The 24,879-nt window shown below is 47.5% G+C and overlaps 2 protein-coding genes across 2 annotated transcripts in view; both read right to left on the bottom strand.

Annotated features, from left to right (window-relative positions):
* Nucleotides 1-3,716: 3,716 nt before the first annotated feature.
* On the bottom strand, nt 3,717-7,182 carry TMEM52 (transmembrane protein 52). Its single transcript, XM_083876620.1, has 4 exons — nt 7,073-7,182; nt 6,111-6,155; nt 4,692-4,861; nt 3,717-4,345 (listed from the first exon to the last, which is right to left on the bottom strand). The coding sequence occupies exons 2-4, from the start codon at nt 6,140-6,142 to the stop codon at nt 4,035-4,037; spliced, it is 513 nt and encodes a 170-aa protein (XP_083732746.1). The 5' UTR covers nt 6,143-6,155; nt 7,073-7,182; the 3' UTR covers nt 3,717-4,034.
* A 4,632-nt stretch (nt 7,183-11,814) lies between these two features.
* The window catches only part of CFAP74 (cilia and flagella associated protein 74), a gene marked incomplete at its 3' end in the record, with an annotated part of 36,402 nt that continues 23,337 nt past the window's right edge, over nt 11,815-24,879 (bottom strand). Inside the window, exons 22-38 of the mRNA XM_083876987.1 lie at nt 24,387-24,474; nt 23,866-24,039; nt 22,547-22,680; nt 21,675-21,951; nt 21,142-21,249; nt 20,350-20,516; nt 19,021-19,155; nt 18,531-18,640; nt 18,118-18,173; nt 17,745-17,864; nt 17,400-17,552; nt 16,967-17,096; nt 16,284-16,438; nt 15,362-15,500; nt 14,420-14,541; nt 13,774-13,908; nt 11,815-11,928 (exon numbers count right to left, since the gene is read on the bottom strand). Coding sequence (XP_083733113.1) covers nt 11,815-11,928; nt 13,774-13,908; nt 14,420-14,541; nt 15,362-15,500; nt 16,284-16,438; nt 16,967-17,096; nt 17,400-17,552; nt 17,745-17,864; nt 18,118-18,173; nt 18,531-18,640; nt 19,021-19,155; nt 20,350-20,516; nt 21,142-21,249; nt 21,675-21,951; nt 22,547-22,680; nt 23,866-24,039; nt 24,387-24,474 — 2,317 coding nt within the window. The remainder of the gene's footprint in view (nt 11,929-13,773; nt 13,909-14,419; nt 14,542-15,361; nt 15,501-16,283; nt 16,439-16,966; nt 17,097-17,399; nt 17,553-17,744; nt 17,865-18,117; nt 18,174-18,530; nt 18,641-19,020; nt 19,156-20,349; nt 20,517-21,141; nt 21,250-21,674; nt 21,952-22,546; nt 22,681-23,865; nt 24,040-24,386; nt 24,475-24,879) is intronic.

Here is a 24,879-nt window from a genome sequence, read left to right as displayed (position 1 = left end):
TTTGAAAGTCTGCATTCTTTTCTACGGGCCTCTTTTTCATTCCAGTAAGATAAAAAGAGAGCAGCTCTGGCATTTTATATTCTAAATTTTGACTGACCAGAACAAAATGTTTTCCCAGCAATGTGGGTTTGCACCTAAGCCTTTTTTGTGCATCGAGTTTGACCTTAGGATGTAGAATTTCATAAAACATTTATTGTCTTCTCCAGTTTTTAGAGCACAATTCCCCTGTGATACTTTGTTTTCATCGTCTGCTCTGAAAAGGATTCCAAGGCTTCTCTCACAGTTTGAATTTTAATTGTGGATGAAGGAAAGAACCTCTGCTACCCACAGCAAAATTAGTCAGTGTCTCCCTAAACCAAAAGAGTTCTAACAGGTAAAGAGGATTAGGATCAGAACCAGGAGACAGCCAAGAGTATGGGGAGTGGTTGTGGCAGAGATATTTTGTTCCATAAATGGAGAGTTTGCATGTGTCCAAGTGTCCCACTCATCCGTACTGGCAGCAGTGATCCTTTCCCCTCAAAAACTGCAGCTGATAAAGACAAAACACAGATAGAAAACAAAGCAACCAAACCTGAGCTGTTTGAGGCCAGTGAGGCAGACAAAGGCAACTGCAAAGCAAACAAAGAAATGTTTTTCTTCTCTGACTTTTCCTGTATCCAGACCCCACTGATGCCTCAGCCTGGATGCTGCAGGTTTACCACTAAATACTCTCCAAAGATTATAATGCATCAATTATCAAAGCCATTCTAGAGGTACCACTTTACTTATATTGTTAACGAGCTTGGCTATAAAGGGATTTGCAGCCTGAATTTCATGACAGAGCCAAGGTATAATTTGCTCTGAGCTATAAAGCCCATGAATTATTGAGGAAATTTACTTCCATGGCTGCGTTTTCTTTCTGAGCACAAGTGCTCGTGCTGAGTGCATGTGTGTGAGAGGAGAGACAGTGATGGAGGCTCCAACCTCAGCAGTCCATCTCCCCAGCACAGGCTCTTTCACACAGCCAGCAAAGAACAGCAGAAAATAACTGACAAAATGATCATTTTGAACAAATGAGAGGAGAAAAATTGCATGCTGAACAGTGCCAAACTGAGGACCAAATATAAATCACAATTAAAAATGCACTTTGGGTAATTACAGAGAGGGGCTTTTCCCTTAGAGATGTCACAAAGCTTGTGTGGATATAATCAGACTTGAATAGATCTAGTGATGGTGACAACCACCAGCCTGACAAATGAGAATTCTTAGATCCTGCATCAGGCCAAGCCTATAACCTGCTGTGGGACCAACCTCTCCCCCCTGGTGTTCTTTTTAATCCTGGTTTCTTCTGGAAGCAAGGCTTTGGAATCACAAATTCCAAATCCATGTCCTGCTTCCCCTCCTTCCACTCTGCACACCCAGCCAACAACTTCTGAATCCACTGAGCGATTTCGAGCAAAGTGATAGAGAACTGTAGGTTTCAAAAATGTGAAGTTGTAACTGTTCCATGAAACAGGGGCTGTGTAGAGATGAGGGATCTCTTCAGCCTCCACTGCAAGAAGGACTCCAGCCTGGGGTTCAGCCTGGTTCTCCTTAGCAGGCTCTGGAGAAGGCCAGTCACAAGAAAGACCTTAATAATTTCCTGACTATGAAGGTTACACAGCAAACTGAGCTGCTTTTGGTGTGCAGAGGGAAATCTGTGTTCCCGAGGGCTGACTGGGGCAGCAGTTGCTGTTGACAATTTCTGAATTAATAACAAGTAACAAGGTAACAAGGCAAGAAACAAGGCAAGAGCCTGGGCAAAACACAAGACTTTTCCTTAGGTGCCAGAAAGGAAACACCAGATTATGCCCTCATTCCTAGGCAGTCACAGGCGTTTGGGGTTTTCTTGGGGTTTTGCATCTCCTGTGAGCAAACAGAACAGACCTGGCAGTTTGGCAGGAATCGTGCCAGGCACCAAGGGCAGGGCAGGGAATTGGAGCCGTGGCCATGGTTCCCGTGCTCTGCAGGCAGCTCGGTCTCTTCCCGAGCCGATGCCGGTGAGGATCCTCTGCACACAGCGAGAAGTGAGGGACTGCCCTCTTGTGTCAGTCACGATTCTTTCATTCGCCTGGCTCTGAATTCCCGTCTCTATTTGTGACTGAGTGCTCAGCCATTTCCCTCCAATACAAATTCCTTCTTCGGAAGGGCCGAGGCTTTGTTCTGAGTACTATGGAAAAGTTCAGTAAATAAAAGTACATCTGCTGTATATATGACTTGGAGACATCCAGGACTGGGCATATATTGCCCTTCCAGCCAGAGACATCCAAATGGTTACCCTGGCTTATGCCCAGTCTCCATCTTGACACAGATAAGGAAAGCAGAGGAAAGAATAAAACAGCACAAATATAATGAAGGATGACAGAGAGGAGACACAAGAGAAGCAGATTTGTTACACCAGTCAACCCTCATAGTAAGTTACATGCAAGTTAAATATAGAAGCGTCCCTTCCCTGGGGAGCCAGACTCATGGACAGCTCACACACGACTCTGCAGCAGCATCTCGGGCCTGTGCCTGGCAGAGATCTTCATTTTTAAATCATTAGTGCTCATTTCCAGGGCACTTCTTGCAGTAATGGTTGTCAGAGAAAAACAGTCTTCTAAAAGCTGTTCAGGCTTTTGTGCCCACCACTTCTACTGCCTGTTAATGACAGACACCTAAATTTATGCTACATTCACTAATAGCACCGAGTGCTCAGGCTTTGGTTGCTGCTCTTACCCAGAGCAATGAGCCAGCCTGGCAATTGCTCATGTTCTTAAAGCAGCCAGATTAGCACCTTGCTAAAGGGGATTCAAAGAAAATCAGTGCTCAGGAGTGGACAAAATTTGGACCATTTGGAATATGGAAGGGCAAGGGAAAGAGCTGGCATTAAAATCCCTGCCTCTGGAGCCCATATTTTTGTCTGGGCTGCGACTGCTGTAATCAGCTCCAAGCTCCCAGTTCTAAAATGATGCTCAGCAGTTATCCCTCTATCAGTACTTCATGAAGAACCATCCCTAAAAGTAATTCCTTTAAACTTTTGCCCAGCCTGTACTGTGGTATTTGTATCTCTAACTTATTCTGGATAGCTCAGCACAAGCATGTTTTGTGTCACCCTGCTCATTCCTGAGCTTGTCCATGTTCTGAACTGGTAAAAGCTGCCAGAAACCTGTGATTTTTCTTTCTTGTGCTGCCTGAGACCCTGACATCTGAGCAGATAACAAAATATAAAGGCATCTTTGAAATATTTGATGAATATTTGAAACACATCAGTAACAGCAAATCATGTGTGCAAGTGTCTCTTTGGAATTAATGTGTACTTTATCTGGAAAAAATAAATAGCAGAGGGAACCCACCCACAAGGCAACACATCTCGAAAATAGAAATGGAAAGATTTACAGAACCTCAAAAACAATCCCTTGGGGTCTCATCACCACCACCACCACAGAAGTGTCATATCTCATCTGCCTCACTCCCTGTAAACAACACAAAGCATTTCCCCCCTCACTCTCCTGTCCTGGCATCTTCCTGCTCCGTGAGGAACATGAGCCACTGTGCAGCACTTTGTCCTCAGCAGTTTTCTGGGCAGTTGATGTTCTCAAAAGAAGAGAAACCACAGAGGCTGTTCAGTGTGACTCGCTGTGATTCCCCCTTCAACTCCAGTTTGGGAAACTTCTGTTCTAGAACAAACTTCCTGTTTGTACTGTTCTGAGTGTGTATTCCCAAGGTGGCAAAATCCTCCTGACCTTTTTTATTGCTGGACACAAGGAACAATTTTTTTATCAGAAGATGAACACGCATTCACGTCCCACTTTTACAGGCATTTTTAAACTGCTGCCCTTTTACCTCATTTCATATCCTTGAAGAAGCTTTACCAGGGGATTACAGCAGTCACAGAAAACATTTCTTCTGACAGATCATTACAAGGGCATGAGAAGAAACATCTTTCCATCATAACCTACTTATAAACCCAAACTCTTCATGTCTTCTTTAACTCTTACAGTCCTTCCCTTACTTTGCTCCCCATCTGAACTGAGTCAGACCTGTGGCTGTTCTTTTGTGGCATCTTCTGAATCTTCTGAATTTGCCAGTGTCGCTGGATCTCTGTTGATTGTGTCAGGAGGGCACTGGCTGGGGTTCAGCCCTCCTGGTGTCACCTGTTCAGGGATGTCATTAAGTTTCTGGTTTGTCCGTGCCACTTGCTTTCCCATTTGAACAGCTTCATCATAGGAAGGTGGCAGGTCCATGGCATAGAGGCTGTAAGCTGGAGGGGACACAGTGTTCTTATCCATATCCACAAATACTGAGGGAATCTGGACACTTGGAGGGTACTGCCATGAGCTGTATGCTGGGAAGAAAATTAATTAAAAATAAAAATTAAACACCTGCATGAGACACTGATATGTAAAGAGCTAATCCTGTTTTTTTCCCAAGATTACAGACTTTGGTGTCTTCAGAAGCAAACACTGCATACTAAAGGTGTCCATATAGAATCACTCCTGGTCTTCAGTGTCCCTCACTGTCACTCACTGTCACCCTGACCCCTCCCTTCACCCCTCATGCCCACCCTGTGGGGCTGGACGTTGTTCTGGGAGCTCTCTGGGAATTCCCTTTCCTGCAGGGCCTGGACACACAATTCCAGGCCCAGGCTGAGGCTCAATGCTGATGGAGCAGGTGGCTCCCAGGATACTCACAGGTGACTGTGCTGTGGGCAGTGCTGTCACTGTCAATGCCCATCACTGTCAGGTCACAGGGGTGCCGGGGGAAGGTCTCCACTGGGGGCCTCTTCTTGCGGCAGCACAATTTGATGCAGCTCACTGAGACCCCACAGAGCAGGAGCAGGAACACCATCAGCAAGATCAGCCTGAGAGAGGGGGGAAAACACCACCATTCCACTGCTTGTGTTGTACTTCTTCTAAATCAGAAAATTATTGCACTCTGACTTGTTGAAAGACAGGCCAAACATCCTGGATTTAGTTCTGAATGAGTGCTGGATCCTGATTAGAAAGTTGGATCACAAACACTCAAATCACAAGAAGAACTACTGCCCATCAGTACAACCTGTTCTGGCTCACAGGTGCTGCAATATTTCACTATTTTGGGTTATTTTCAGCTTTTGTGCAGGGAGAATGGCTCTGCTTTCCACAGCAAGAGAGGGTTTGTACTTGGAGGGAAATACAAGCATGAACTTCCACAAGTCTGGGGCCTCTCTTTATAAAATGAGCACGGAAATGATGTTATATTAAATTATATTTATGCCATGAAAACACAATTCTGTCTCTAGCTGTTGCTTAAGGAAGTTTATAATTTAACAACTTACAATGTATCTACACTGATATACCTGTGTTTCAGATTTTCCTCTCCACTGAAACTCTACCTTCCCACCCCTCAGTTTCTCAATCCAACTCCCTCTTCTCCTGGAGGCTTTTAGAAGCCTTCTTAATCTATTTTTGGTAACTGTGTCTTCTTAAACAAAACATCAACCAAAATTGCTCCAGGAGGAGGTAAAAGGAGGTAAAGTAACCAACTCCCTCAGGAGGTAAAAGTAACCAACTCCCTCAGTGTGCTGCCACCAAAGTCAATATATGGACAGAATGCAAACTATGAGAACAGTGTCAGGGCACCTGCAACACGGGTGAGGTGCGAGACGAATCCTGTTGTAATCCTCTCTGTCTTAGCCCAGTTTCCCCCTTGCAGCAGGCCCTGCTCAGCTCCCAGGGAAGCTCAGCACAGGGTGACAGTCCCTGTCCCATAGAAGGCAGCGAGCTGAGGATGGGGCAGGGCACAGCCCAGCAAATCCCTGCTGGAAGCTGCCCTGTGCAAAGAGCCAATGGCCAGACACGCTCTGGCTATTTAGGAAGAACAAACAAGCCCTTGGGTTGAACTCCAGTGCACTCAGAAGGGAAAGATGACACAGCCCTGGGTGAATGCTGGTCCCCACCTGACACCCAATCTCCCCTGGCCCCGTCCAGTCCATTCCTCTGGCAGCTCAGAAAACAGAGAAACCTCTCCCTGATCCTGCCCAAGAGAAGTATTTCCACTGCCTTGCTCCAAGTCCTGCTCATAAAAACCTGCAAATGGTTCTGGGTTAGGAAGATTAAAAGCCAACTTACCAGATATACCACAGATTTGTCCAATCAGACATGTTCTGAGGGCATCTGTGAAGGAAGGGAGATGATTCGCTGATTTAAATAGTGCATGTATGACAGGGAATGCACTTCCCTGGGGTGGAAAAGGGAAAACACTCAGCAAGAGTATGGAGCAAAACCACTTTAGACTGTTCTTCATGGTTGTACCATTAGTCCAGATGAGAACATGCAAATAATCCCACTGTAAAAGTTGCTTCTGAATCAATAAATGTTTTTATTGGGCGGTGCTTTACTCATGCTTGGGAGAGAGAAAGACTCGTGCAGGATTCTCAGAAAACCAAATCACTGTTATTTAAAGGTAACTGAGATGAGGTGCCTCATACCAGAGGCCTGTCAGAAAATGCCAGTCTAGACAACTGCCTGTGTCCCCCAGATATTTTAAAGTTATTTTTCCATAGCTCCAATGCAGCCAGAAATGGCTTTTTTTCAGCTCTAGTGCAGTACAAAAGGAGGAGAACAGCTCCTGTGACATTTCAGGAGTGCAGCTGCCACAGCAGGGCTGTTTGTACTGAACCTCCTGCGATGCATTTCCTGCACCAGAGCGATGGTTCTGACCACAGCAGAGCAGGGCTGTGTGTACTGAACCTCCTGCGATGCATTTCCTGCACCAGAGCGATGGTTCTGACCACAGCAGAGCAGGGCTGTGTGTACTGAACCTCCTGCGATGCATTTCCTGCACCAGAGCGATGGTTCTGACCACAGCAGAGCATCTGCAAACTGTTCACAAGTGACACTTCGGAGTCGTCATGGGAGAGAACCATTCATCTCAGTCCACAGAGCAGCCAAGTGAAATTTAAAAGTTGCTGACTATCTTAGAGATCAAAAAAGAAGTTGTAAGGGATGGCCATCAGCAGGTCACCGTTCTGGTGTGGGAAAACCACTTGGGCACGGTGGGGAAGGTTTGGGAACAGGCAGCGGTTACTCACCGGGCAGAGTTCTCACTCACAGGTGTTCCCAGAGCAGAGCGATGCCTATGGGAGGGGGTAACCCTGGCGTGGCTCAGCGGGTGACCAGAGGAGAAGCAGAAGCTCCTCCTGTCCCCTCTGCATGTGCTCGGGAGGCTGCGGGGGTGTCCGGGAGCCCGCGGGGAGACACCGCCGCTGCCGCTTCAAGGACACGCGGCCGGAGCTGAAAGGGGACACCGAGCCCTGGGGACAGCCCGTGCTGGGCAGCGCAATAAATAACCGGCATCATCCCCGGGGGGGCAGAGCCTCGGCGGGGCCGGGCACGGCAGCAGCGGCAGGACCGCCCCGCCCGGGCCCGCGGGAGGGGTCGGGGCCGGGGCCAGGGCTGGGGCCGGGCGGGGCAGAGCTGCCCGGCTCCCCCGGAGTGCTCCTACCTCACACCCTGACCCTGCCTGAGCCCCTGCCCCAGCCTCAGACCCTGCCCTAGCCTCAGCCCCTGCCCCTGCCCATGCCTCAGACCCTGCTCCTGCTTCAGACCCTGACCCTGCCTGAGCCCCTGCCCCAGCCTCAGACCCAGCCCCTTCCTCAGATTCTGCCCCTGGTTCAGACCCTGCCCCTGCCTCAGACCCTTCCCCAGCCTCAGCCCCAGCCCCAGCCCCAGCCTCAGACCCTGCCCCTGCTTCAGACCCTGCTCCTGCTTCAGACCCTTCCTCAGCCTCAGCCCCTGCCCCTGCCCCAGCCTCAGCCCCTGCCCCAGCCTTAGTCCCAGCCCCAGCCGTGACCGGGGTGTCGGGGAGGGGGTACAGGGAAGAGAGCTCCGCTTGCAGAGATTTCCCTGGAGCCGTTCGGGACTGCGAGCGATGCTCTCACCAGAACAGAACCCATCAGGTGTGCAGCAACTGGACACACCCCCGGAGCCTCTGCTGTGCCAGAGGGGCTTGAAGAAGAAATAAAGAAATGAGAAACCTGGTATGAAATATATGAGTCAGAAACTAATGTTTAGAAGAGCAGATAATGTCCCTTTCTAAAAAGTCTTGTTAAAACACATGAAACACGACTGAAAAGACATTGACGGCTCTTTAGGATCGGTGTGCTCCAGCCTATTTAACTGTCGAACATTTCAAATGTAGAAATTTCTTCTCTCCACCCATGAGCCTTTTGCTGTATTCTCCTCCGTGCCCAGCTGAGGAGGGCAGTGATGGAGTGGCTTTGGTGGCACCTGGTGTCCTGCCAGGGCCAGCCCAGCACAATCCGGGGGCAGCCACTCCATGGGGAGCCCCAGTGCACACAATGCCTGGGAAGCACCAGGTGATATTTCCTATTTTTGACTCCTAGAACTGAACCCTGGTGTTTCCAGGCTCAGCAATGGCATGTGACAAAGTGACTGCAGTGTTTTCCTCCAGCACTGCTCAGGGTCATGGGGCCATTGCTCATTCAGGGAAACCTGTGCTCATATGGGTGAAGCAACTGCTGAAGTCACTTCTGGAGAAGAAGAACATGAATTAATAAATGTGTATGACACCAGTGCTCACTCCCTCACTTTCTGCTTTACAAATGAGCTGGGTTTGCCCTTAAGGATTATTAAGATCATGCATGGGTGTGAATTCCTCATTAAACCAGAACTGCATCAGAGCCATGAAGTTCATGTTTGCTTTTAGATCCAAATCTGACAGCATGAGTTTGTATCCAGGGACCCAAAAGGGGTCACAGTTGCAAAACTCAGTTTGAAAGCAAAATGGTCACAAGTGCAGTTAGAGGAGCAGAAAACCAACTTCCAGGAAATGAAGAAATATTTCTGAGATCACATTTTCCATATTGTCCTCATGATAACAGCTCCATCCCTACTGGAATCCTGTAATATGGAAACAGAAACACCAGGTTCCTCCACCATGTTTAGAGTCACCTGGCAGTTTGAATGCTCAGGGCTACGACTATGGATAACCCACTCTGGAAGCACAGAACTGAACAGGTTTGTGCCTTTCCAAGAGATGAACTTGCAGGAGCTGTGCTGAGCTTCTGCTGGGCACTGGGACTTGGCACTGATCCATGCCAGGAGAGCACACCAGCACTCTCAGCTCTCTGTGCTCAAGGAATTACCTACAAACCCACCACTTCTGGATCAGCTCTGTGTGTCTGAGTTACCAGGGAATCATTTCCATCTTCACTTGTCCCAGTCCTGTTCATTGGAGAAATATCAGGAAGCTGTTGCACATTACACACATTGTACATGAGAATTGTGTGGGTAGGAGCATCCTCATAGAATTCCTACATTTTCAGTAAACTGAAGGTGTGCATCTCTGATCATTGCAGGTTTGCAGCATGATGATTCTAATTGTGGTACCTCCCAATGGAATGGCAGTAGAACATCCAGGGTTACTCTTTGCAGACACAGTAACTGTGCTTTTACTTTTGGAATTGTACTGGTGTCCCAGGTGAAGCAGCACAGTCTGCACACCTTCCCAGTGGATTGTTTTTCCACACCAGGCAATTTGTTTTCCCTTCCACATCAGCCTGTGTCTCATTCCCTGAGTGCTGCCCCATGTGAGAGCTGGCAGTTCACACTCTGTGTCCCCAAAGCACAAAGCAATCCAAGAGAGGGAAACCCAACCCTGCCTGAGCAGCCATTGTGCCCCCAAGAAGTCAAATACAATCACTTTGAGGCTCCAGATAAAATACCAGGTTTTTCTCTTATGAAAGGGACGAAAACCTGTTCAGATTTCCATAAGTGTTTCACAGAACGTCAGCTGGAGTTTTACAGGGAGAGTTTACTTTATTTTCTGGTCCTCCAGAAATAACCACCTGTTCCTGTTATCCTGGTCCAACCCTCCCCCGAGAGAACAAACACATACTGAGTTTTAAACACGGAGACTTTGACCAGACAAACCCACAACCTTATGTTCACTTCAATCCTGTGAAAATATTGATCCAATTTCTCCAGTCCCAGGAATGCAGGCACAGTGGGTGACACCTCTGCTCACCCTGAGCTGCTGAGTACCAGTGGTGGCTCCAGCAGGTTGGTGGCAGCTGCCCCTTACCCAGACTAACCCTGTGAGGGCACCAGTGTCACCGTCTTTACATCATTCTTTCATTTTTTACTTCTTTTCATCCTCTGGATGCTTTTTTTCTCAGTACCTCACCTGTGTGAAGTGGAAGATTCCTAAGACAGGGGTGTTATTTCCTGGCAGATAATGTTACACTAATTTTCAGCACTCTGTATGGTTATCATAACCAGAGTCTGGAGACTGATTTGTTATCAGCCATCACTTTTTGGTTTCCAGGAGTGAAATCTGAAGGATCCTCACACAATGGACGCCGACAAATTCAGTTCCTTAGAAGAGCTCCTCCACTCCCACACGCTGTGCCCCTCCTTGCTCGCTGACAACTCCCCTGCCATGAGGTCACTGTTGAGTGCAGTGCTTTTAGCTGATGTGGTGGTATTTACTCACCCTTTTGGGGCTGCAGGGGAGCCAGCACACACAGCCCATTGTGCCCAGCTCCAGGCGCCTGCCCAGCTGTGCCAGCAGCAACACCCAGGGCCTCCAAGGAAGGCAGAGCTGTCCCTGGCTGGCACTGCCACCCCCAGCTCCACCCCAGGACACTGGGATTGCTTCAGCATCTGCAGTCTTTAGACTGAAGAGTTAAGTGACTCCACAGGCACTCGATCCATTATTAAATGAGAACACATCTCGATGGATCAAACACTGGCTGGAGAAACAAGGAACTCCCTCTTCACTCCTACAGACCTCCTCTGTCCAAGGGGGAGCCTGGTTAAAATGCTCCTTGTGACAGTTGCTTCCCTGCTTGTTCCTGTGGTTCCCAGCTCGTTACCACAGGGATATTTACAAATAATGTTTCTATTTTCTGATTGCATCATCTGAGTCAGGGATTTAACGGCTACAGGGGCCAAAGGGCAACACGCCCTCAGAGTGGTGGGGAGGGAACTTTGTCACAGACTGGCTGTGACTCAGGAAAGAGTGTGATAAGAGATGTACAGGATTATCCTGTGTCGAATGGCTGCTGTCTTCCTGTTCCCTCCTTTCTCCAGCTCTGCACTTGCCCTGAACCAGCTGCTGCTTCCTGACAGAAGTTCCACCTGCAGGGCACTGTGGCTTCCCCAGAACAGGACTCTGCTCTCAGCCAGAATTCAGCAGAAGGCAAATATAGAAATAAAAAGTTCCTGGACAGCCAGGATCTCTGGCAAGTGTCTGACCATATCCAGGGAACAGCACAGGAATATTCCCCCTTGACCACATGTTACCAGGCAGCTTTGACTGTACACTGTAAAAGTGACTCCCCAAATGATTTGGAGGAGAATAAGTTTCTTGAATAAGAAACTTTATTCTGGTCTTAGAAGAAAAAAAAGCTTTTTTTTCAAGGCTTTTCCAAATCCTACAAAAAGCATCTGAAATTGGAAAAAAGAAACTCACCTATGTGGATGTAAACCAGATACTCCTCCTGATGGAATGCCCACCTTTGGGAGACATGGGATTAACAGCAGGTGTAGCTGCTGGGGACCCTCAGTAATTCTTTCTTCTAACACAAGATTATTGTCACAGAGTCAGCTGGAAATTGAAGCTACTGGCACCAATTTACAGAGAACTTGGGGTGAAACAGAGCAGAAATGTTACATGGCCCTTCCTTCCCATCTCCCTGCTACCTTCACTTATTCACAACAATCTTCAAATCTTCCCATGTTTCACCAGAGATCCAGGGATCTCCCAGCAGTGTAACCTCCATCTTCCTTTCCACTTGGCCTGGATCCCTCAGCCAGTGGGAGCAGGTGCAGACACAACTCTTGCCCTGAGCAGGACTCGGTAGGATTCTGTGATGTCACCTTTTACAGTCAGGAGGGCTGACACGAGAGGGGGGTCACTGGTCTGCAGAAAGAACCACACAGAAAACCAGACTGGTGTTTTGGACATAAGAGACATGACTTGGTCACCTAAACTCTGTGTTTCACATCTCGGTGTTCAAGGCACCAGTTACAGCTACAGGTGACAGGCTGCAGCCACTGTGCTGGCTCCTCTCTGTCCCCAAGTGATGCTCATGCTGCAGGCAGTGAGGTATGACAGTGACTCAGCACTCTGTCCCCAGAGTGCCACACAGACTGTCCCCACGTCACAGCCATGGCAGCTGGACACAGCAGCAACCTCAGAGCTCCCAGAGGGGGCTGGAAGGAAATGGATCCTGTCAGCCCCCAGTGAGTGCCTAGTGTTGTGCAAGACCCAGGGGTTACCAAGAGGCACGATGAGGGCTGGGTACAACATCCTGCCAGGAACTCTGCTGCCTCTTTCTGCGTGTGATGGCACAAATCTTTTAATTTTGGAACCAGCTACTCATTCTGCCATCCCACACATGGGGAGTCAATGCCTCCAGTGCCCATGAATGCCCAAGGAGGTGAATCAGGAAGGGCAATCACAGCCTCATGGTGTTGTTGGGACATCATAGCCAACCTCTACGTATGAGGCAGGAGTAGCAAGGGAGATGGGGCACCTAAAGTGGAAAATGCAAAGGCCCCACTGACTTCTAGGAATGTGCCTGGAAAGGCAATGGCAGGAAAGGAAAGGCAGCCCATGGCAAAGAAATGTGTTGCAAAGTGATCTGTGTAAAGTCAGCTCTGTTCTGCCCCAGGGCCCTCCAGAGCTCACTCAGGGCACCAGAGGCTGTTCACAGCTGCAGCACTTTGGCCTTTGGGCTCTGTAACAGTGACCTGCAGGAAGGGATTCCTTTGGGACACAAGTGGCTCACCCCTGTCCTTGTCACCACACAGCCAAGCACAGCCTTGGGGATGCAGGCAGGCTCCAGATCATCCCATTGCTCCCAGTTTCTGTTCCCAGATTGGGGTTTGTACCACCCCTGCTCCTTCAGGGAGCACACAGGAGCTGTCACCTGGCTGTGCCCAAGCCATCTGTGCTGCCCACACCCAGCAGGAGCTGTGGGTGACACCCCAATAGGAGCTGTGGGTCACATCCCAATGGGACCTTTGTGTCACACCCCCAGCAGGACCTTTGGGCCACACCCTGACAGGAGCCCTGTGTGGTACTGCAGGAGGACCTTGGTGTCACACCCTGACAGGAGCTTTGGACGGCATCCCAACGGGAGATGTGGGTCACAGCCCAAGCAGAGCTGTGGGTCACAGCCCACCAGGACCTTTGTGCGACACCCCATCAGGAGCCCTGTGTGACACCTGCCAGGACCTTTGTGTGACACCCACCAGGACCTTTATGTGACACCCTCCACGACCTTTATGTGACACCCTCCAGGACCTCTGTGTGACACCCTCCAGGACCCCTGTGTGACACCCTCCAGGACCTCTGTGTGACACCCTCCATGACCTCTGTGTAACACCCTCCAGGACCTTTATGTGACACCCTCCAGGACCTCTGTGTGACACCCTCCAGGACCTCTGTGTAACACCCTCCAGGACCTTTATGTGACACCCACCAGGACCTCTGTGTGACACCCTCCATGACCTCTGTGTAACACCCTCCAGGACCTTTATGTGACACCCTCCAGGACCTCTGTGTGACACCCTCCAGGACCTTTATGTGACACCCTCCAGGACCTCTGTGTGACACCCTCCAGGACCCCTGTGTGACACCCTCCAGGACCTCAGCATGACACCCTCCAGGACTTCTGAGTGACACCCTCCAGGACCTTTATGTGACACCCTCCAGGACCCCAGTGTGACCCTCCCCGGGCCGGGCCGGGCCGTGTCTCACCTGCAGGTCGGCAGGTGGCACCCACGAGACGCCGATGCGCTGCCGCTGCCCGCGCTCCAGCGCTCCCGAGGGACCGTCCAGAGAGAACCCCGCCCGCTGCAGCTCCGGGCCGCTGTCCAGGCTGAACTCCACGGCCTGGCTCGGACACACGGACACACGGACGGACACACGGACACACGGCAGAGTCACACCCGGGCCGCACAGGCTGCACCGCCCCTGCCCCAACTGCCCCTTGATTCTCCAGCTATCCACTGTCACATTCATTGGGTCACCTTGTCACTAAATACTCCAATAAAATAACAGGATTAGAACTGTAATTCAGTTCTGGGCTCAAAATTCTGAATTCCAGAATCGAGGAAGCAAACTGCTAAATTAAGTTTGTTGCTGACTCAGTATGATAATGTTAATTCCTTATATTGGCCCCTGAAATATAATATTTTCAAACATTGATGCTTTTATAATGTAAAATTGACATTATATACAAAAATGTACAATGTAAAACCTACATTTCAGAGAAAATCTGAAAGCTGCTTTTTAAAATTTCTGAATTTGTGAATTTTGGACAGAAGGAACGAGCAGCCCTTTGCACACCCTGTCAGGATCCCATCCAGACCTGGCACAAACCTGCAGGTTTTGTTTCCCTCACCTGTTTTCCTGCCACCACAGGCCCCTCCACTGCCCCGACAGTGATGTCTGCCCTGGCTGGCTCTGCTGAGCCCTCCACGTACTCCAGGAGCAGGAGAAGGGACCTCACTGCTTCCTGTGGCCCTGAACAAACAGCAACCAGGTCAGCTTTGAGACAGTCAAACCCGAGCCTTTGGCAGTTTGGAACCAACACAGATTGCACCAGGATGGTTCGAAACAAAGTGATGTGGCAAACTCAGGAGTTGGCACAGATAAAGAGATCCTTTTACAGAGTTAGTGAGGAATTAAGGAAAAGGAGGGTTTGGATAATTTGCAATTGCAAACTGCAGTTGTTACTTGATTATCAAGTTCCAGGCTGGTTTTCTAGCCCATGGCACACACCTCTGTGTACTTTATTTCTATTTATGTGTGTGTGCTTGGACTTGTTTACAGCTCAGGAGTCAGGAGCTGTTTGCATTCTGTCTCTGAACACAAATCCTGTCCCAAGAAATTAAGGAAGAGTAACTTCAAACACTTGGAAGTTTCATAACAGGACAAACAGGAGAATCCAGGATATGTGATTATATATGAAATAATTTCTTAAACATTTAATACACCTCAGAGAAGTGGCAGAAAGCAGATGCATCTTAATTATTCATAGTAGTATTACATTATAATAATTTTTGCAGAGAAGCTGCAGAAGTGGAAGAGCATTAAGACAGAGCTGCATTAAAATTAAGAGAAAAACTTTCCTTAAGGAAAGTTTTGTGGTTTTTTGTGTATTATGAATATATGCAGTTTTGTGGGTTTTTTTGTGTATTATGAACATATGCTGTAATGTAATTATTATTTTTTCTGATTCTGGAAAAATTGTCTTTAATTTCTTTTTTTTTTTTCTTAAAGGAAGAGGAACATTCCCATGCTTGATCCCTCCCTGTTCCACAATAAAGTGGTGGCACTTTACCTCCTTTCAGTGCTTCCTGCGGTGCCACAGGTGAGGCCACAGCCAGGGACTCCACGGGCACATCCAGGGGCACTCCCCCCTCCACAAACATGAGGTGATCCCGGGCTGCTCCCTTCAGCTGGATCTCGTGGGCTGTTTGCTGGGTGGGACAGAAAGTCCTGGATGCAGGTGACAGCTCCGGTCACCTGGATGGCGCTGACCCAGCAGCAGCAGGAAATCCTGACATCACCTCCCAGTGAACCATCCCAATGACCCTGGGCTCGAATGCAGGAGTTCTGCACCTGCCCACTCTGGCACTTCTGTTTTAAACAACCCGGGAAATGCGCCTCAGGACGGCACTGGACAAATTGTTTATACAGAAGCCACTAAAAGAGGCAAAACTTTTCTGTTGCCAAACTTGGGTCAAGTGTCCGTTCATCCTCAGCTCATCCCGACATTCCTAACCGCGATCCCAGGGCTTGCCAGGCCAGCAGCAGCTCTCGCTCAGCCGCAGCCCGTTTGCAGTGCTGCCGCCGGGCATTAGTGGTCACTCTGCACCAACTTTTGCTGTCCTGGCAGGGGCCCAGCGCTGCCCGCGGCGCGGCCACCTGCGCATCCGGCCGGAGCATCCCAGGGCAGCTCCACAGATGGAACCCGGCGCTGAGCGGCTGCGGGAGCGGCTCCCTGGGGCTGCTGCTCCTGCCGGGCCGTGCTGGGCAGGCGGAGCTCCCCTCTCCCCTCTGCTCTCCATTAGATGTTCCCTGCAGGAGCCCCTGGAGCTGCGCTCAGCTCCCGTCCCCTCCTGATCCCGTGTCACTGTTTTTATCAATTAATAACTGTGTATCCAAACCTGAAATGTGTCAGAGGGCCCCAAACGTGCCCTTTCCTCCCTACATCAGTTCATCCAATATTTAGACTGTTTTCATAATCCTGATTGTCTCACCTTGCCAAAGAACAGAACCTTGAGACGGTCGGAGTAGTAGAGACTTTCATGGTCAGGACTGAAAGTAACAACAAAATCCTGGCTCATCCCAGCCTCAATCTTTCCTTCTGTTGGAGAGACACTGAACACACTGAAGCCATTATAGTTCTGTGTTCCTGGTAAATAAAAACAAGGATACAGATAAGACAAGAGGACAGCTCCGTTTTACTTCTTCATAAATTTTAAACCCATTTAATTTTTGTTGGAACAGCAAATAAATAAGAGCTGATACATGGCTATGCAGCAAAACAGGGTGTTGGGAATACCAGATAAATCCATCCATCAGTTTGATGCATTCATCTCCAGAGGAACTGAAGCAGCATCACTGACCCTTCCTATATTTTGATGTGTTTTTACAGAGATGGACTAATCTTTAATATGCAATTACTGTGTGGGTTTATTTAAATTTAAGCACTAATATGTCCTTACTTGTGGATATTTGCTCAGGCTGCATAAATTTACAGCTCCTTATATTGAAAGAATTACTACAGCTCCTACTGGGGAGTAAAATGAGATCTTTAATTTCAGGGCTGTGATGCCCCAGGTCTGACAGCTGTGTGGATCTAAGAGGACACAGTGATGCTGCTTTACACCTCCTGAGTCTTTAGCAGATGAAAAAGAGGAAAGAATAAAAGGAAGTTTACCAACAATCTCTGTTCTCTGCAGAGAGGATGTAAGAAAGGATGGAATTTTCTGCCGGTCCCTGTCCCGTGTTGGTGAGAGCGACTCCAGTTGGATGGAGAAGGGCAGGGTCAGGTTGGAAGTGTTCTCTATCTGGGGACATTCATTCACACAACAGCATTTGCATTGAGGAAATTGATTCTCAGGCCTGTAAGATCCACAGTCTGCAAAGTGGCTGTATTTATTACACTGCATTAGTGCAGCTCTGTGTCCCCAGATGCCACAGGAGGCACAATCAGTGCTGCCCACAACGTGTCACACCAACCCCCACTCCCCATCAAACACTGGACTTTGGTTATGGACACACTTGGACAAAACCTGTGAGGAGACAGTTTATGTTGTCTTCCTCCTCACAAGAACTCCTGCAGTGTTTGCAGTTCAGCACAGAGGCCTTACCTTGACTGTGGCAGTCACTGTGTCCCCGGCCAGGACGTATCCCATGTCCAGCACCTCTCCCACAGAACACTCTGTGCTTGGCACCACCCCGTGCCCAGACAGGTGGAGGCTGAGGTTGGTCTTGGCCACCTGGATGTCCAGAGTTTCCAAGAACTGCCCAGAGGGTGCCTGGGTTAGTCCACCTGCTGAGGGAACCCTCGCCTGTCCCTCCAGCTGACCCCTCCCAAAGAGCCACCCCAGAACTGAGACGTTCCCTGTCTCAGTTTTTCCCGTTGGGAACATGTGTGTTACACACCTCTCACATCTCTCCTCCTTTCCCCCACCGCTGTTTGATCTTTTACTCACCCATTTATCCTCACTTGGACAAAAAGAGATGATGAGGGGTTTATTTTCACCTGGCTCAAGTGTTCCAACTGCTCTGACCAACAGGAAGGGGCCATTGGGATTCAGAACTGAGAATCCCAGCTAAAACAATGCAACTCAAGGAAAGAAGTTCATAAAGATTGAGAAAAAAGATATGAGAACAGATTCTACATATTGTTTACATGTCTTTGGTCTGAACTAAGCATCTATAAACTTTTGAGAGATCAATAACTCAAGAGAGAAGATGAGCTGGTGCTTTAGTGTCCAGCAGTTCCTCCTGCAGAGACAGAGTCTAAAGATTAAGCAGATTAAGCAGAGGCTGAAGGCTGAGCTCATGTGCTCCAAACAAGGATACTTCCAGCTTCCCTGGGGAGATATTTTCTATTGTAATTCTCTTCATCATTCTGAGGCCTGCAAGGAATGAAAACACTTCCCAAAATGAGGATGCTCATCCCTGCCTTCCATTCCCCTCCCCTTACTCTTGCTCCTGCCTGGGCCAGACACTCATGCCAGGCCTTTGGCTCAGGCGCTACTCAAAGCTCACCAAAATGCTTTCAGATTGGGCCAGTCACTTCTGCAGCTTCCAGGTCCATGTTTGGGATCAGGCCTGCTCTTTCATGGGCCTCAGCTGGCCAGAGGCTCCTTGCTTTCCACCTAAATACCCACTAAGGGCTAATTCCTATCCTGACTTTTGAAAACACAAAACTCTGCTGGGAAGAACTCACTGTCAGAGAGAAACCACTCCAAACCAGAATTCAAATTCCATACCTACAGAAACGTCCCCAAAATTGGCCACATTGATCCCAGAGTCAGAAGTGATGAGAACAGGTGGGGCTACAGCAGGGCAGTGCAGCTCCAGGTACAAGGTGTTGTGAGGGCTGCAGAGAGAGCAAAGGGAGCTGGGGAATAAAAGGGCAGAGCTCTGGGATCACACAGAGATAATTATTGCCAGGGATCTGCTCCTGTCACAGGTTGTCACTGCACTGGTGTGACAGCACAGCACAGGGCTCTGTGACCGACTGTCTGTGCCTGAGCAGAGATGAGCTACAGCTGCCTCAAAGTTTTCACACAATTATTCCTTCAGCTGCTTTGATATTCATGTGTTTGATTCTTATCCAACTGGTGGGCTGGGAGCATGAGTTTCTACCACTGAGCTATGAAGTAATTAAGATCAGAAAACAAATTTCTCCCCCAAATGAATAAATTAGCAAGCCCACCATTTCCCCCTCACATCTCTGGGTTATCCAACTGCACCCACCTGCAGGTTAAGTTCCCAGAACCCTCCTCTCCACTGGCGTGGCCACTTGCAACAGAGCATGGGATGATGTATTTGTTAAAACTCCCTTTGAAACTCCTCATCAGGGAAGCCTGGGCTGCCTTATAAGCATCAGAACTAGAGAATCCAGGAATAATAATTACCTCAGTGAGTGAGAGAGCAAGAAAAACATCAAATAAATATCTGCCAAGCTATTTGTGATTATTGTTTCTTAGTCACGCATTCGAATTTGAACGTAACAGTGAAACTAAATGACTGTCAGTAATGGACCCACCCTACAGAGTGGTTGGCTTTTGTTGCCAAAAGAGAATAAAAATTAAGAACTCAGATAACAGATGTCACACTAAAGATCACAAAACTTCAATACAATTTGCTTTGGTTGAATACATCAAGCATTTCAGTGTTTTCCAGTACTTCTGCATCATTTCAATGATATGTAAACACACAGGATCACATTCCTCTAATGCAATATGTAGGCAATACTTCTAAAATAGGGATTTTATTTTTACAACCTCTGCTGAAAGTGTTTAAAAATTATAATTAATGGATTGCAATCAACATGTGATTTTAGTAAAAGACATCAAAACATCCAGTACAGCCAAATGCCTGGTGCTTCAGTATGTATTTACTTCCAAATACTCCCAAATTCCTGAGACTGGCCAGAAGTTTGGCTCTGAGAAATTGAATCACCTTCTGTACAAGGGCCCTCAAGTATCAGATTTTGCATGTGAGTCTCCCAACCTGCAGGCAGCAATGCTGTTGATGTTGACTCTCCCTGAGGCGCTCACAGTGCACAGGGACTGTTTCAAATGCACAATTCCCAGCAGCATTTCACTGCCAGCACTGATGCTGACCATGACTAATGTGCTGGACTGTGTAAGCCCTCAAATTAAAAATAGAAATTACTCCCTGCTGTGGACTTGGGCCATCAGCCGGTTCTGGTAGATCTGTTCAGAAGAGGTTGATTTGAGTAGTTTCTGTTGGTGCCCAAGTTGAGCTTTGCAGTTGCCCTTTCCACAAACCCCGTGTTGGCTCAGCCCCATCCCCCGCACAGCCCCAGCTCCTGCTCCCTGACAGATTCTTTGAAGTCTTCAATCCTTCTGATGCATAAAGGGATTCTTTGCCTCACATGAGAGGGTACAGCTGTGTGGCTCACAAGCAGCACTAATTTTGGAAACAGCCTCTGCAACACAGCTGAAGCTGTTCCCTCGCCAGTTTGCTTTCTTGTCTACCTACAGCTTTAGTAGATTTATTAAACTACTTCTAAAGAGAATGTTGTCTGTGTAGTACAAGATGCTTCTGTTGACTTACTCGGGTTTTAACTCTTTGGGTTTTGGCTCCTCAGGGATATTTACAGCAGCCAGGCTAGTCCTGCTTACAGTCCTTCTTCTGGAAACGGAAACGCTCGATTTCTTTCGCTCTTTCTTTGAATCTTTCTTCTTTTTGCCCATCAGAGACTGAGGGGTATCACTGGAAATCTGAACAGGACCACTGGGAATCTGATCAAAGACACAGCCAAGGAGTTGACACAGAGCAGGGGACAAGGGACAACAGGATGATGGTGACAGCCCACAGACACAGTAGCTACTAAAGACAGGTTTCCAATAGTGTAAAATTTAAAAATTAGGTTGAAATGGACATATTTTACCTCCTCTTAGAAAAAGAGGTCTCCTGTTGGAGCTGATATGTAGAAGTCTCTATCTCATGGGAATTTTTCCTGTTTGCCTCATAATCAAAGACAACCACAGGTGCTCACATAAATTAACTGACATAAGGGTTGCATATAAAGTCCATGGATGCTGTAAATCTTCAGGAAGTGTAGAAGCTTTTTTTTTTTTTAAAGAGTATTTAACTAGGCATTTGCAATAAAACCCTCTAGGAATACTTTGGAAATTGTGAGCATGAAATTAAATTATTGCTCAGTGAACAGGCCACACACTGAGTGCACAGTCACACTCTCATCCTTTATAGGCAGGTCCTGCGTGGACCACGAGCTTGGGCTTCATTAATATGCAAATAATTTTATGATAAAAATACCATCCAGAGAACCAAATATCTGGAAGTGACAGACCAGCAGCATGTGCTGTTCTTAGCATTCCTTACTTGTTCTCCTGCCTCTGGCACAGCTGCTGTGCTGAGCCTCTGTGCTGCCTCCTCCCTGATTTGCTGATCCGACAGCGCCGGGCTGAAGGACACTCGGATGGAGCTTTTCTGGGAATGGGAGAGCACAGACAGCAGTGAGGGCACAGCTCAGCCCTCAGACACGTGTGACACCTACAGAGCTCAAGAGGAGCACACACAGAGCAGCACACAATTCACACATCCTCAGGGTAAGGGCACTTGCAGCTTCTTTGGAAGTCCAGGCTGGGTTTACATGGCCAACACTTCTGATATCTAAACATTCTTCACATAAAGCACAGTGACAACACTGGGGACAGAACACTCCCACAAGGCATTAGCCAGATTTGGTGCTTAACCCTCCTATCTGATTTAAAACATTCTTTCAAACAATACAAAATATTCCAGCTATTCTAACAACAACTGATGTTTTGAGCTTTGTTTACAAGTGACAGCCTTTGTAAGGATGCAGATGATCAAAGGTTTGCCAGAACACCCGGCATTTAAAGTGAATTTACCTGCCCAGGCAGCACAGTTCCTACAGAAGGTGTAATGCTCACAGGACAGTCTTGGGGCACGTGGAATTCAAAGGAAGTGGGGCCAACAGGGACAGGGTCCCCAGTGCTAATCCGTGGGACAGGGTGAGTCAGGGGGTTCCCATCCACGTGGGAATTGAGCACATCCAGAGTGGCTGAAGACACCGAGTTCAGGGCTGTAGCAGCAAACTGAACCAAGGAATGAGACAATTCAAGAGGTGGGTGGACTCCAACTGCTTTGCATGACAGCTTGAATTGTCTAAAAATAAACACATGATAAATTGTCTCAGCATAAAATAGTGTCTTAATCAGCCCGGAAAATAGGGAGCTAATCCTGTAGTCCCTATTTAAGCAGAATTTCAAGCTTGCAATGGGAATTTTGCCTAAAGATGAACAATAATACTATCTATTTTTAATGCACAATTGGCCAGAGTCCCTGCTTGAATTCTTCCTCTGTGAACTTCTGGAAACACATCCAGTCAAATCAAAGTTTATGCCATCATTATTGCAGTAGCATTGGCTTAATGCATAAAGCATTTTTACAGAAAAGAGTTCCTTCAGTAATTGTGCTGAAAAACTGTGCAGGTTGAGGGGCTGGAGCTTGGGTGTGGGATAAGGATAAACTTGAGGAGGGGTGGGAAAAGTAATTTCAGAAAAGACAGATGTGAAAACCAAGGATGAAACCAACAGACACCGAGCAACCCTTGCAACTGGAGAATTCCCACCTGGCTCAGGTGCTTATCCCAGCCTCACCTCCCCAGGGCAGGCAGAAATTCAATTTCTGAACTGGGCTAAGAGTGGGAGCCCAGTGACATTCAGATTTTAGCTTCCCTGCTGTCCATCCAGTAACACACCTGTTGATCTCTGTCTTGCAGGTGAGCTCAAAGCTGTACTCTTTTGCCTTGGTGGCTTTAAAGATTATGTCCAGTGTCAGGCTTTCCAGGGGAAGAATAATTCCAAATCCATCGTTGGGTTGAACTTCAGCAAACTTCAAAATGGCAGGAAAATAAGTTATTTGTTAAATTATCAGTTTATTAGTAAATTAAAAGAAGTCATTACTGGCAAGATTTAAAGAAATTGCTATTCAATGTGGAACTGTCAGGAAAAGAGAAACCTTTCAGGGAAAAGTTTTTGTCTGAGTCAGTGCCCAGAGTCTGAGGGGCAGATTTCTCATCTCAAAGGAGCTGGAAAGGTATTAAATCCATTAACTCAGATTTCAGGAGAATCCCTTCCCCAGCTTCTTCCTATCTGTAAAAATCACCTTGCTCTAATGTTTATTTACTTTTCATAGAAAACAGAATGAAATATGGTAAAAATCTCAGCAGTTGCCCCTTATCTTTGAGAGCTGATTCATGTCTGAGGCAGGGACACCACAGGGACAGGAGCAGTTCCACACCCAGAGCTGTGCAGTGGTTTGTGCTTGAGTTGAATTTGATTCAAGAAAGTCTCCCCATTACACTTCCAGCTCCTCAGGAAACTCATGCTGGGAAGTAAAGCTTTCAGGAAGCTGAAGTTAACAATTTATTTTAGCTGTTCCTTGATTTTAATCCCTAAGCCAGCAGAAAACAGGACAATGTAACTGCCAGGTTCCTCCAGCTCTGGTGCCAACATCCATTTCACACTGTGATCACCCTGTTGTTATGGAGTGTGAAGAACTAACTTTGTCCAAAAAAATTATTCAGGGGACTCAGCCCACGTGAACCCAGCAGCTCCTGTGATTTAATTTGTGCTTCCACATCAACTTCCAGTCACTCAGAAAGTGCCCAGGCACAGCTTGGGATGGTTCCCAAGGAGCATTTTAAAGGCATTTGGTGCAAAGTGGGCACATTCCTCAGCCTGAGGCCACAGCCACAGCCCCAACCCTGTTTTATTTAGTGATAAAAGTGTCCCAGGTGTTTTCTTAGGAGATCTCTCGGTGTAAAAACCCAGGAATTCTGATAAGCAAAGGTCAGGAACAGGAAAATCTCCTCCCAGGGGTCTGCACTGCTTGGCAAATGCAGAGGGTGCCACCCAGGGAGATTCACACAGTACAGGACAGAACTCCACAGGGAGCAGGATTCCCATGGGGCTGCAGGAACCAGTCATGATTTATTTACACTCACACTGAACACGTTCCCATGACACTGAAATCTATTTTGACAGCAGAGGAGGTGTGTGTGGGGTAAGTCCATACCTCTGGCAGTCCCACAAATCCAAACTCCTGTGGCAAGATGGATTTGTTTGTTAGGATGACATTTGCCTGCACAGCTTCATAGATCGTGCAGTATCCAAAGTTGATCTGTGCTGGGCTGATTTCCAAATCAGAAGTAGTGACAATGGCATGGACAGTAAAATTAACTTTTTTAGCCTGAAACAAATGCAAGAGCACAGTATAAAAACCTCCATCTGTGGGTTGTAAGGACAGGATTTAAATGAACTGTCATCCAAAAGGAAAATGCAAGAAAAAGTTACTCAGTTCCTTGACAGTAACATGAGATCAGCACTGAGGAGAAAGGATTTAACTTCCAGTATTGCAAACATGAGACAAGAAAAAATGATCAAACCTGTATTAGCACTTTAAGCATCTTTTACTATTATCACAGAGCTTCAGTTAGTAAAGAACTAATCTAAAATTAAGTACCATTAAGTGAGCATTCACTAAAATAATTTGAATAAACTGTCAGTCTGATAATCAGCATCACAAAAATCCCTGACCTTGTCCATGATCAGGATTGTCACTGGGACCTCCAGGATTCCTGTCTCTGCATTGAAATAGCTCCCTGCATCTTCAGGAAGGGATTGCCTGAAAACCCAAAAGTACAAACCCAAAGTACAGTCAGTGCCATTGAAACATTCTGGCTATTTACTAAGGAGAATAAGGAACTTTTGATGGATGATTTCCAAACAGAAAGAAAAACAAACTGAATCCTGTCACTCAAGGTCCAAAAATTTCATTATTCACAGGTTTTAATCTTAATTTAATTGTCCTCAAATTGGAGGATTCACCTGGTTAAGCATCAACTCCACTCCTTCACTGAAGGGAATTCTCATTAAAATTCTGCTTGCGAGACAAATTCAAATATTAGAGAAAATGGAAAAAGAATGGTGGAAGAAAATGCCAATCAAAAATGAGTGGCCTGTGAAGTCCCACCTCCTGACCAGGGAGGTCAAGAAGATGCAGTCAGGTCAAAAATATTCTGGACTTGTC

The sequence above is a fragment of the Zosterops lateralis genome (assembly GCF_965231275.1).
Source record: "Zosterops lateralis genome assembly, chromosome: 22".
NCBI lineage: Eukaryota > Metazoa > Chordata > Aves > Passeriformes > Zosteropidae > Zosterops > Zosterops lateralis.
The sequence above is the reverse complement of the archived record's forward strand: the minus strand, read 5'-3'. Positions and strand labels throughout refer to the sequence as shown.